At 63.8% G+C, this 12026-nt stretch overlaps 1 protein-coding gene across 4 annotated transcripts in view; it reads right to left on the bottom strand.

The window, feature by feature from the left end:
* Nucleotides 1-328: 328 nt before the first annotated feature.
* The window catches only part of SHANK3 (SH3 and multiple ankyrin repeat domains 3), a 49137-nt gene continuing 37439 nt past the window's right edge, over nucleotides 329-12026 (bottom strand). Inside the window, exons 20-22 of one of the 4 annotated variants that reach the window (XM_029205729.1) lie at nucleotides 9243-11493; nucleotides 2257-2284; nucleotides 1002-1152 (exon numbers count right to left, since the gene is read on the bottom strand). In XM_029205729.1, coding sequence (XP_029061562.1) covers nucleotides 1132-1152; nucleotides 2257-2284; nucleotides 9243-11493 — 2300 coding nt within the window. In that variant the 3' untranslated portion in view covers nucleotides 1002-1131. Of the gene's footprint in view, nucleotides 1153-1258; nucleotides 7979-9242; nucleotides 11494-12026 lie in introns of those variants that run through there. The other 3 variants (XM_029205727.1, XM_029205730.1, XM_029205728.1) reach the window with 3 other exon arrangements.

Genomic DNA, 12026 nt, shown 5'->3' with positions numbered 1-12026 from the left:
GAAGACTGGGCAGCCGCAGCGGAACCAGTGGGGGGCTGGAGGGGAGGGGAAGGGAAGCTATTGAGGACAGAGATATTTGTTCCTTTTCTCGTTCCAAATATAGAGTGGATTAAAATATGCAAAACAGGGGGGCTCCTTGGCCCCCAACCGAGAACCCCAATGTCTCCCCCCTCCCCCCGAGTCACCAAGGTGTGTCTTGACCTTGCATGCTGGACTAGGTTCCCCCCTCTGCGAAAGTAGCCACCAGGAGCTGAGCGGGAGATGGTCAGGCCGGAGCACCCCCGTCCCCAACCCCCTCCCGCTCCAGCACCCCCCCCCCCCCCCCCGCCCCACGGCCCGCGCCCTTCCTGACCGTGTGCTGGGTGGGGCTCGACGGCCTGGGAGGGCACTAAGCAATGTACAGGGCAAGTCTCCGAGCAACAGCAAACAGGACGATTCATGCAACATTCCTGGCCCGGGCGCCGTTGGGGTGGGGGTTAGGGGGCGGGCCGAGCCCGCGGCCCGGGGGCGGAGGTGGGGGACCCTGCCGGCAGGGCGCGGGCGTGGGGGGCGGGGGGGCGTCAGCTGCCGTCCAGCTGCCTGAGCGCGCGCTCGATGTTCATGCGGTGGCCCACGCGCGTGACGCCCAGCTCCACGAAGTCGTCCTTGGTGAGCGCCGGCAGGTGCGCGCCCTCGATCTCGTGGTCCTCGAAGCGGTCGCGGTGCTCGCCCAAGTGGATGCTCTCCAGCCAGTCGCCCACGTCGAACTTGCTCCAGAGTTGCAGGGGCTTTTGCTGGAAGGGCCGGCGCGGGCTGGGGGCCCCGGGGCCGGGGCCAGGCGCTGGCGAGGGCAGCGGCGAAGGCGAGGGCGAGCGGCTGCGCGCGCTCACACTGCGCACCACAAAGCGCACCTCCTTCGGCTCGTGCGGGATGGAGAGGCTGGACGACTTGAGGATGGTGGGGGGCGTGAGGCCGAAGGGCCGCCCCGCGCCCCCCGCGCCCGCCCCCAGCCCCTCCACCCGCTCCAGCGACGCGGGCTTCACTGGGCTCGGGGCGCGCCGCGCCACTGGGTAGCGGCCGCCGGGCCGCACCGGGTAGGAGGCCCCGCCGCCCGGGCCCCCAGGGCTGCGCTGCGCTGAGATGGAGCTCAGCTCACCGAGGCTGCTGAAGAGCCTGCGGAGGGAGAGGGGGTCAAGGCCAGGTGAGGGGCACTAGGCCAGGTGGGGGTGGGCGGAGGGGCGGGGGCCAGCGGCCAGGAGGACTGTGGGAGGGTGGGGGCGGGAGGGGGTGGCCTGGGACTCGGTGGGTAGCCTTAGGGCCAGAGGAAGAAAGGAGGGTAGGGTCCTGTGGTTACTCTGGCCTGGTCCTCAGACTCAGAGCCAGTGCCCTGCTGGGGGAGGCGGGGCCCTAGACTGAGCGGCCCACGAGGAGTAAAACCCCTGGCCCCCTCCACTCTTTGCGGGCTCCAAGAACAGGCTGCCAGAGGAAAGACAGCCGCTGGGACAAAGGGCTTCCCACCGCATTTCTGACAGCCCGGGACACCAGCTCTGGACACTGCCCCGTCCACCCACACCCTGGAGAGTAAGACTCCGGCAAGACCCCTCACCACTTCTCCCACACACCACTTCCCCCTCTGTCATCATGAGGGGGCCCAGAAAGACCTGGGCTGGCCACACGGCTGGCTGAGTCGTGGTACAGGCTGGTGGCAGCACAAGACGGAACAAGTCCATGAGGTCTGAGACAGACACGAGGCGGCGTTCACACCCACACAGAGCGGCGGCACGTGCAGGGCAGGCGTGAGGCAGCAACACACCCATGACACTCGGCCTCCCCGCACAGGACAGCGCACAGCAGCAGCGGTAGCACCCACGTGTGTTACATACATGCAGCAGCAGTGGCAGGAGTGGCAGTGGCCTGCTCACGACAGTGACAGCAGCACATGTGCACGCGCACACACACACACACACACACACACACACAGATGGGTCTTCACTTCCCAGCATCACCCGATAGGACCCCAGGTCTTCAGCCCCGCCACGCCCCCCAGCATGGCCATGGTGGGAGGCCTGGCTGGGGGAACTCCTCCAGAGAAAACCCACTCCTAGATCCCATGCCACCTCCACCCCGTTTCTTTCCCTATCCCCTACTGTGGCCACGGGAAGCCTCATGGGGCCGTCAGTGGCACCAAAGCCCCATGAAGCCACGCAGAGCAGAGATCCAGGCGGGCAGGTGCAGCGCACAGACAGTGAGAGGCATGGGATGGGCATGCTCACTTACACAGCCGGCGCTCGGGACCACCGCGCAGCTAGACAGAGCAGCCACATGCAGATGGGCGGGAGAGAGCAATGAGAGAGAGTGTTAGCGGCCCAGGCCCTCAAAGCAGGCACATGGCCCCCAGTCACGACCACAGTGAGGGCAGCCAGGTGCAGGGACCCCCTGGCCAGATACCCAGTCAGAGAGGGATTCAGGTGCAGTGGGCCCAGGTGCGATGGAAGGGAGCACATCGGGAGCTGCCGGAGGAAGGAAAGTGCAGGCACGACGTGGGCAGAGCTGGGTGGGCTCCTGCTTGCCTGTGAGCTGTCCTCTGGTCTGTGAAGCGCAGACCACAGGGGTGCCCACCCACAGGCTCTACTAAGAGCCCTGTGTGGCAGCTGCTCAGCAGACCCCTGGCACTTGGGGATGCTTCGTGTCCCCTTGTGTTGCTGCTGCCTGAAGGGCCTCTCTCCAGCTGCCATCGCACCTCCCTCTCCCTGCCCTTGCCCACACTGGGCTAAGGACCCCTCCCCTGGGTTCCCCCACCCACCTCTGTGCTACCCTGACTGGCACCTGTCCCACACTGCACGGGCACCCTGAGCATCCCTCCTCCCCTGAAAGCAGGTTTGGTCTCTTCCTGTCTCAGCCGTGCAAGGTGAGCCTCCCGCTGGAGACCCAACTCTGTCCCTCCCACTCAGCCTGGTTTCCACTGCCTTCCACTGGCTCCCTCTCCTCAGCCTCTGTCCCTGCTGCCTCGCCCACCTGCTCAGACCCAGAGCAGAGCCTCTTGAAGAGGCCAGACCACGCTTCCCCCACCCAGCAGAGAGGGACTCAAAGGACGCCTGGGGTGATGGGCTCAAGGAACAGGCACCGATCACCGGAAGAGACCCTCCCCTCTCCCACATCTGACCTCCACGGTACCGCCTGGGTTTCGGAGCAAAGTGGGGCGGCAGTGGAGGGTGGGGGAGGGTGCCAAGGAGGTGGTAGGTGCCCAAGTGGTCGTGATTGCTAGGGAGAGGGCGAGGGGGCAGTGCTGGGGGATTGGGCCCAGTACAGCACTCCCCTCCCGCACCCCGGGGCCTCAAGCATCCCACCCTGGCATGGGGACCTGCATCTCGGGATGCAGTTCTGCGTGGCCCACCCCCAGAGTCCCCTGGAGCACGGTCTGGAGCCCTGGCAGGGGGTGAGCTGGAGGCCTAGGATGAGGGCAGACTAGCTCAGAAGCACCAGGGAGACCCTGCCGAGGGGAGATACTGGGTGTGGGGAGGTGGGCACCTGCCAGAGGCTAGGGCTGGTGCCAGGAGGTGCCATGAGTGAGGGACTGATCCAGCGGAGTGCAGGGGAGAGGGCGGGTCACAATCCTAAGGCTGCCCTCCCAAGGCCCCAGGGCATAGCAGGGAGTGGCCAGGGATGCCCACGGCCCAGACGTCTGCTGCTTCTCCCCTTCCTCTTGGGGAACAGGGCACTTCCCACATTGTCCCAGGCCAGGCACCCCGGGAGTGTCCATGGTCAAGGTCCACATGTTCCCACACCACCTCTGCAGAGCCATTGCTGTCCATCACCACTCTGAGCTGTCTGACGGCCTCCCCAGCCAGGCTCTGACCACGGCATGGCCACATCACAACCCCTGCCAGCCTCCCAGAGGGCTTCTGGGCCACCCACTCTCTAACATGTGGTACCTCACTAGGCACAGCACCCCTGGACGCCTTCCGGTCTTTCCCCAGACGTCTCAGCCAGGCTCCACACTCCCCAGCAACTTTGCCACCAGTGTCTGAACCTTGCACTGCCTGCTTCCTCGTGACTCCTCGACCAGTGAGGTCTGCTCCTGCCCCACCACCCCTCGCCCGGCACCCTCTCCTCTACCTCTTCCTTCCTAGATAGGCTCCCCTCTTAGTTTGCACTTTCTCCCAGGCCGTGTCACCCACTCCCACCCTTTCCTGTGACCGATGTGCCCAAGAATGCCGCATGTGAAGCCAAGCCACTCTCCCCAGACCTCTCCTGCGGTCTCCAAACATGCTCTCCCTCGCCCCAGTCCTGCCCACACCAGAGGCCTGCGAGCCGCCATCAGCCGCTCCATCCTCCCCGCCATGGCCGACGCGCCACCACCTCCCAGCATTAACCCTGGCCCTCCTCGCCCGCAGCCACCTCTGGACCCAGACCTTCCGCGCTCTCACTCGGGACCTTTCATCTCACTTCCTAATTGCTATCCTTGACGCTTGGTGCCTAGCTCAAAGCCAGGAACACAATATGCACTGAAAAAAAGTGTTATAAAACAATGTGACATGTCACTCTCAGGCTCGACTGCCTGTCAACCCATTGGTGCCAACAGGCAAGAAAAAGCCCACTCCGGCCCTGGTCCCTGCCTGGCGCCTTCTGCCACTGCACTCACGCAGGGCAGGTCTAGGTCTGTGGCCTTTTGAAATTTAAGAACCTCATTAAGGGAAATAATCCTCAACAGGAGCACAAACTATATATGGGCTTGTGAGCGTCCCATTGCACTCTCTCTGGTCTCTGTGTCTCACTCCAGCCCTAACTTCTCACTGCCCACACTAGGTCATGGCTCCAACCTTGATGCACCCAGATGCCCCTATGACCCCTCCTCTGTGACCCCTTCCCGCTCCCCTAGCAGAGTTCCGTGAACTCCTGAAGCCCTGATCACATCTCCTGCAAAAACACACCTCACAGGTCCCCAACCTGTGAGGACCTCCGCAAGGACAGAGCACATCCTGGCCCCTGTGCCCTGCACTGGCCGGCAAACAACAGGTCCAGTTTCAAAAGAACAAGCCCTGAGGCACCTGCAGTCATGTATGGCTTCATCCAGATCCCTGTCAGATGGGCTAGCAGGACAAAGCTCACAGTAGGTCCCCAGGGCGGGGTTTCTCCACCATCGCAGAAACGTGCATCTTCTGTGGGATGCGAATTAGTGATCTACTAAAGAAGCTGTCCGAGACCACAGCACACAGCACATCGAAAGTTCTGAGAAGTACTGCAGGAAAGAAACCTCGTCAACTTTGGGTTTCCAAAGCTATTTCGCCATGAACTTTTTTCTGTAACATCAGATGTGACGGTCAGACAGGTGTAAAACTGAGGGCCACAGCAAAACTGAGTATTGCTGTGGGGCTCAGAGACATGTGCCCCTCAGACCACCCATGGGGTCTGGAAGACAAAGGGAGTTCAGAGCAGATGTGGGGCTCTGAACAGACAAATGTTCTGCCTATCAGGCTAGACCCAAAGCCAGAAGCATAAAGAGGTGGATGGTCTGGGATCAAAGTTCCAAAAAGCCAAAGACCATGGGCCTTCCGGATGCCCCAGTGCCATTTCCACAAGGTGCTTCAAGTCCATGACATAAGGGGTAACGTCCCCTTCCCCTTCTGAGATCTTCCTAGACCTCGGGCTGCAGAGTGTCTTGCGGGGGAAGGACGCCGGAGCCTAGACTGAGCTGCCAGCGAGGAAGGTGGGCAGAGCAAGCGCTTCCTTTCTGGTGGTGTCTGTCGGGTGAGGAGAGGGGCAGGCCCGCGAGGGAACACAGGGGGGGCCAGTGGACAAGGCACAGGGGCGTGACCCACTGGTGGCCATGCCAACTGCCCTAGGGCTTCAGCTAGGATCCATCCTGGGAAGGAAACAGCCCCGCTGGACATCAGAACTTCCTGCACTTTGGACATGTCTCTGAAAGACAGTATCACTAGCACTTTTATCGCTGTGTGAGAAATGAGTGTCAGACTCTAGCCGCCGCTGGCGGCAAGACAAGAGCTGCCCAGCAGCGCCGATGGGCAACACAGCCACTGCCGGCCACGTGCGGGGCTGACTGGACGTGGCCACAGCATCTCCGCTCAGCCGCCTGCCAGGGGCCAGAAGTAAAGGGTCCAGGACAGGCAGTGGGGCCCACTCCGGGGGCCATGGTTCCACCCAGGTCCGAGGGCAAGAAGGGGCGCGTAAGAGGACGGAAGGAAGGAAGGAAGTGTGAACAGGAGCAGAAGGAAATGTAGAAAGAAGTGGCAATGGAAGCACAGGGCAGACGGGTAGCTGCTGGGCCTCTCAAGCGGCACTGGCTGGGCTCAACTGCAGGTGATTTCAGAATCCACGTGCTGTCTGTTACACACCTGACTGATAGACAAAGGTGCGGTCTACAGAATGAACACACGCACTTCTGTGTGAGGGGAACTGTGGCACATAAACACAGTGTCTGTCACTAGAAGCGGCTGAATGACAGAGGCCCCAGATTCCAGGGGACAGAGAGTGGGGCCTGAGGTCAGATGCCACCATCTGCTGGCTGGAATGGATCTCCTTAGAAGCTCAATTTTATCGTCCGGAAAATGGAGATTCTATTATTATCCATCGAACAGAATGGCTCTGAAGAGGAGGTAACGTGACTTGGCCTTTTCCAGTGCAGAGCACTCATTTTCCCGTAAGGACCCTAAGAGTCCTCCTACCGGCCCGCCTGAGGGCCTGGTCACCCTCACCATTTCACAGGGGTGGGACTGAAGTTCACTGAGGTTAAGTGGTTTGTCCAAGAATACAAACTCAGACGCAATCTGCTGAGGGTGGGGATCCAGGGCCCCCTGACCCCAGGCCGATGTCAGGGAACAAAGCAAGGTGCTAAAGCTGGCGAATGCCATGGCACAGGGAGTCTCTTGCTTTAGGCTCTCCGGCATCTGGCACCTTTGGGAACAGCACCTGATGTTCCTTTGGATACCCGCCCCCCTCACTCAGCACCCATCCAGTAGCTCTGGCTGACCCCATGCCCTGGCTCCCAGGATAGCATATGAGGCAGGCCTGGCCAACAGTAGCCCTATGCCTCCCTGACCCCAGTGACCGTTTCAGGGGAGGCAGGGGATCCACACGAAGCCAATCAGAGGCCGGGATTCTGCAGGAACTCCTGAGGGAAAGAGGCTCACTCTCCCGTGGGCCTGCAGGACAGATGGGATGTACAGGTTGGAACTGCTGGCCTTGCCCCTCCCCCACACCACTTCCAAGAAAGGAAACAAACACAGGTTCTGGCATGACCCAGACCCACTGGCCAAGAGCGCCTCGCCGTGACAAAGGGGAAACGCTGAGGACGACCGTGAGGGACGTGGCGGCAGGTCCAGCCCAGAGACCACCTCCTCCTGCCCTGTGACGGCCCAGCGGCACCACGGGAGCCAGCAGAGCTAAGGCAACACCGGGGCTCTCCTGAGCTCGGCCAAGGGGCTCGACAACCAGCAAACCTCAACCAAGCGTCTGTCCTTCTGTGGCATTTGTCCTAAGCCACCTCCCTAGACCTCAAGTCACAAAAGACAGCACTTGCGTTTAGCTTTGTTCTTTCGTCCGTTTAGCAAATGTTTTATTGAGGCCTGCGCTGTGCCGGGCACTGTGCTACCCGCTGTCAATGGCTTTAATTTTCATCAGGACCAAGGGGCACAGAGGCAAGGAAGGGCTGGTGGAGGGGGGAGAGACAGAGAGTGAAGATGGGGACTGGTCCAGGCTGCATCAGGGATCCCCGCCCTCTGTTCCACAGAGGCCCAGGACCTGGGCTGCTCACTGCAACTGGACACTCCTGGCCACACCCCTGACACCCACTCGAAGGGCACTTTAAACATCGCCCTGCTGGGAAGAGGGCTTTCACATTCAACTGGGAGTTGGAAGAGGTGAAAAGGGGAGGGCCCCGGCGCAAGCCTGGGGTGACGGGAGCCGGAGGGCAGCGCTGCCCAACCACGCAGGAGAGGCGTCACTCGTCTCCCGAGCCCCCACTTATCCTTCGAGTCCTCAGCTGGAAGAAAGTAGATGAGACAAGCCCTTGTGCGCAAGACCTGGATGCCTCACTGCTCTGTGAACTCTGCCTCCCAAGGCTGGCAGGAAAGACTCACTAGGTTGGTCTTCAGGGTGGCGAGAAGGACTCAGGAAGTGGCAACCCAAGTGCTACCCACAAAGCCAGAGGTGGGGGAGGGCTACGGGGCACAGAAGGCAAAGGCAGACAAGGGCTGGCCAGGGGACGACCAGCTCTGCCTCAGACCACGCATGGGCAGGAACCAGCTCTCCCGCCAGCAAGCCTGGAGCCCACAGGCCCGAGGAGGCACCCCTTGGGGGCAGAGCCTTGGGAATGAGGTCCTCAAGGAAAGGGCCAAGGGATGAGCCCAGAGGCTCTGGCAGCTTCTGCCCAGCCAGAGCAGCACCCCAGCCCCCTGCTCGGCCCCTCCCCCCACTTCCAGGGCACCATGCAGCCTCTTTAAGTCCCCACCTTGTGTAGGAAGTGGGCGGGGAGGACAGAGGAACGGGTAAGGTATGGAGAAGAGAGAGCAGACGGAGGTACAGAAAAACGGCATGATTTCCGCCCAAGAATGGCTTCCTGATGCACTTTGAAAAGCACGCACAGGGATCTGTGCTTGAGAGACTCTGAGGCGGTGCTGAGAGACTGAACAGAAATGTTTCCGGGGCAGAAAACGGGAAACCGGTGGTGGGTCCTAAGAGGAAAAGGATCCAGTGTACTCCAGGTTTCAAAAGGAAGCAAGGCAGCTATGAAAGGAAGCGAGGAACGATGGCACCGGCCACGTGGGACAGCCATGTGGCCACAGAGAAGCCAAGTAGCTGGGGTGGGGCTGGGGGAGAGCCGCAACTTGAGTGTGGACCAGAGAACGACCCCTGATGGTAGCAGAGGCAGCTACGTCAGGTGTGAGAGTGAAAGCGCAGGGACCCCGGGGCAGGGAGCCTCCAGCAGGGCTGTGAAGGCGTTCATGGCCAGCCTGGGTCTCCGGTGGGTGCCCAGCTCCCACTGCCAGCACCGACAGGGACAGAGAAAACAGAACCCCTGATATTTCAGATCGCTGAAAGAGCCTTCGGTCTCAGACAGGTAAAGCAAGGCCAGATAAAGGACAGAGATGTGGACGGGAGAAGCACAGGGATGGGTGCCACGGACAGGTGAGGGAGGGGACAGCACGGGCTGTGGAGGAGGAACAGAGGGAACCGTGGAAGGACAAGAGGAAGAACGGGGTGGGCATGGACAGGGGACAGGACCCTCCCCACACCGCCCTGCTCACCGAGCTGCCGCGATGGGCGACTTCTTGGCAGGGTCCAGCAGGCCGCCCAGGCCGCCAACCGGCTCCTCCCCCAGGGAGCGGGTGTCTTTGTTCAGCTGTTGCAGGCGGGAGCTGAGCTCACTGATCACAGTTGGCTTGTCGTCTTCGGGCCCGGGGAGCCCCCGGCTCTCCACGGGGTCCCCCCACAGCTTGGACCTTCTCTGGAAGAGGTAGCGAGGGCGAGCAGGCCCGGCAGCAGAGGCCAGCCCGGCGGAGGCGGCATGATGCTGCTGGGCCATGAGCTCGCTGTCCGAGGACTGCTTCAGCAGCGGGTCCCTGAAAGTCACCGGCCCCTTCCCCAGCGGGGACTTGAGCTTGGGCTTGGGAGGCACTGGTGGCTTCTCGAGTAGAAAAGTATGTCCGTCGGCGAAGGAGGTGTGGGTGTCGGTGAGTTCCCCGCTCTCCGAGCTCAGGGTGGACATGCTGGACACTGTGGAGATGGTGCTCGTGGTCTCCAGGTGGGGGTCGCTGGAGCTGCGCGTGTCGGCCTCCTCCACCCCCGAATCCGCTGCAGACTCGGGGGCAGGGGGCGGCTCGCTGCTCGGCTTCCCTGAGGCCGGGCCTGGCAGCGTGGCGGGCGAGGGACCTGGGCCAGGGAGTGGGGTGGCCAGCAGGACCCCATTGGCAAACTCTTCAGGAGGCGGCACGAGTCCGATGCGGGCCAGCTCCTCTCTGGTCTCCTCGTCGCTGGAGGACAGCTGGGCCGGCGGCAGGTTCACGGCGAATACCAGCTCTGGCTCCTCCTCTGAGCTGCCCTGGCCCAGCCCGGGGTCTGTCGGGGTACTGCCAGGGGGCTGGGCCCGGGGGCTAGGCAGGGGCTCTGCCACCACAGCCGACTGCGTGGGGGCCGGGGCCAGCTCTGGGGTGCCCGGGCGCGCCTCTCCGGCCCCCAGCCCACTGGGCTCCTGCCCATTGCTGGTGGCGTGCACGACGATGAGGCCGGCTGGCCGCTGCAGGGATGTGTCCAGGACGCTGAGGATCATGGACTTCTTGTCCTCCGGTGACTTCCGCTCCTCCCGGGGAGCTTTCTCGGCTTCCCTGCGAGCAGGCACAGGAACCCAGGCGGGGCTCCTCGGGGAGAAGGCTGGGGAGGCCAGGGGCCCTCGCTCAGTGTCACGAGCCTGCACATCCACAAACAAGGGCCCAGGGCGGTCGGTGTCAGGGCTGTGCACAGGTGTGGGGGAGCGGGAGGGCGCCTGGGAGGCCAGAGCCCGCTCCCGGGCAGCCAGGGCAAGGGCCAGCGGTGAGCTGGGGTCCAGGGGTTTGCCGGTGAGCGGGTGGATGAAGGTGGAGCCCGAAGGCCCAAGGCTCGAGCCGCTGACCAATGGCTTCAGAGCGGAGACAGGGGAGGGCAGCAGCAGGTCACGGCCGGTGGTGGCGCCGGCCCCCAGCAGGCGCTCGTCAATGGAGCGGGAGGGCTGCAGGGAGGGCATATCTGCGCTAGGAGGGCTGCTCTCGACGGCTCCGACAGACAGGAAGACGGTGGAGCGCCGCCGCTCCTCCAGCCGCCGGTCCTTGCCTGGGGCCGGGCCGCCGAACGCGAGCCCGGGGCCGTCTCCGGGGCTGTAGTCGAGGCCGCTCGGCCGAGGCCCGCGGTGTGTCGGGGAGGGCTCCCGGGCGAAGCTGCCGCCCGCCGGGCCAGGGCTACCCACGGCCAGGGCCGCGCGCTCCTGCGCATCCTCCACCTGCAGCTGCTTCACCAGCGGGCTTTTGCGGCGCTGAGGTTTGGACGGCGCGAAGAGGCTGGCGCTGAAGGCGCCGAGGTTGGCGTAAGGGCTGTCGGGGCCGGGCGGCCGCGGCCGACGCTTCGGGCGCTCCGGCGGAGTGGCCGCTGGCGGGGGCCGGGGGACGTCGCCTGCCTCGGGCGCCGAGTCCTGAAGGATGATCATGGACCGCGCGCGCTTCTGCCGTTCCGGGTAGGGCAGCGGCCCCAGGGCCGCGCCGGGATCATACAGGCCCGGGGCGCCCGCCCCGAGGCGCGCCTCCAGACCGGGTTTGAAGCTGGAGCGCACGGTGTCATAGGCGCGGCCCGGCGGAGGCGGCGGCGAGAAGGCGGGGGGCGGCCCGGAGTCGAAGTAGTAGGGTGCGGGCGGGGGCGGCGGTGCGGTCTGCGGCGGGGGCGGGATACCTCGGCCCTCGCGCACTGAATCCTGCATCGACGTGCTCCTCGGGAAGCGCCCCTCCAGCAAGGACGCCAGCTTCTCATCTTCCCCTGCGGACAGAGGGGCCCCGGTGAGCCCGGCCCAGGAGCCAGGGGCCTTCGAGGAGGCCCCTCCTGACCCAGGCGCCCGCCCTCCCCGTCCGCAGAGGCCGGCCCCGCCCCCCACCCCCACCCCAGGGCAGCCAAGGTCCTGGACGCCAAGGCGCCTTCTTAATCCGCGGGCGGTGCTGGCCGCCAGCCAGAGGACAGAGTCAGGGTGGGCCTGGGCGCTAGTATGAGATCAGGGGGAGACGCGGGTATCCCAGAGCAGGGGATCTAAGCAAGATCCCCAGTCTGGGCTCGTCCCCGCCGGGTTGGGAGGGCTCCTGCGGAGACTGGGGAGAGGTATCCGTTCAGATATAGCGGAGAGGAGGGCACCCCAGCGGAGGCTGTGACAGAAGACCCAAATTCTGCCTACTCAGGTTGGGTACATGGAGAGAGCCCAAGGTCAACACCGCAGAAGGGCAGGGGCAGCCCCACCCCCAACCCCAGTCGTGGGGACAGAACTGCAGAGAAGGGCCAGGGGGTGGCTGGCACAGGCCTTC

The sequence above is a fragment of the Monodon monoceros genome, unplaced genomic scaffold, assembly GCF_005190385.1.
Source record: "Monodon monoceros isolate NGI ecotype Baffin Bay Population unplaced genomic scaffold, NGI_Narwhal_1 Super_Scaffold_6, whole genome shotgun sequence".
Taxonomy (NCBI): domain Eukaryota; kingdom Metazoa; phylum Chordata; class Mammalia; order Artiodactyla; family Monodontidae; genus Monodon; species Monodon monoceros.
Note: the sequence above shows the minus strand (reverse complement) of the source record. Positions and strands in the feature narration are given on the sequence as shown.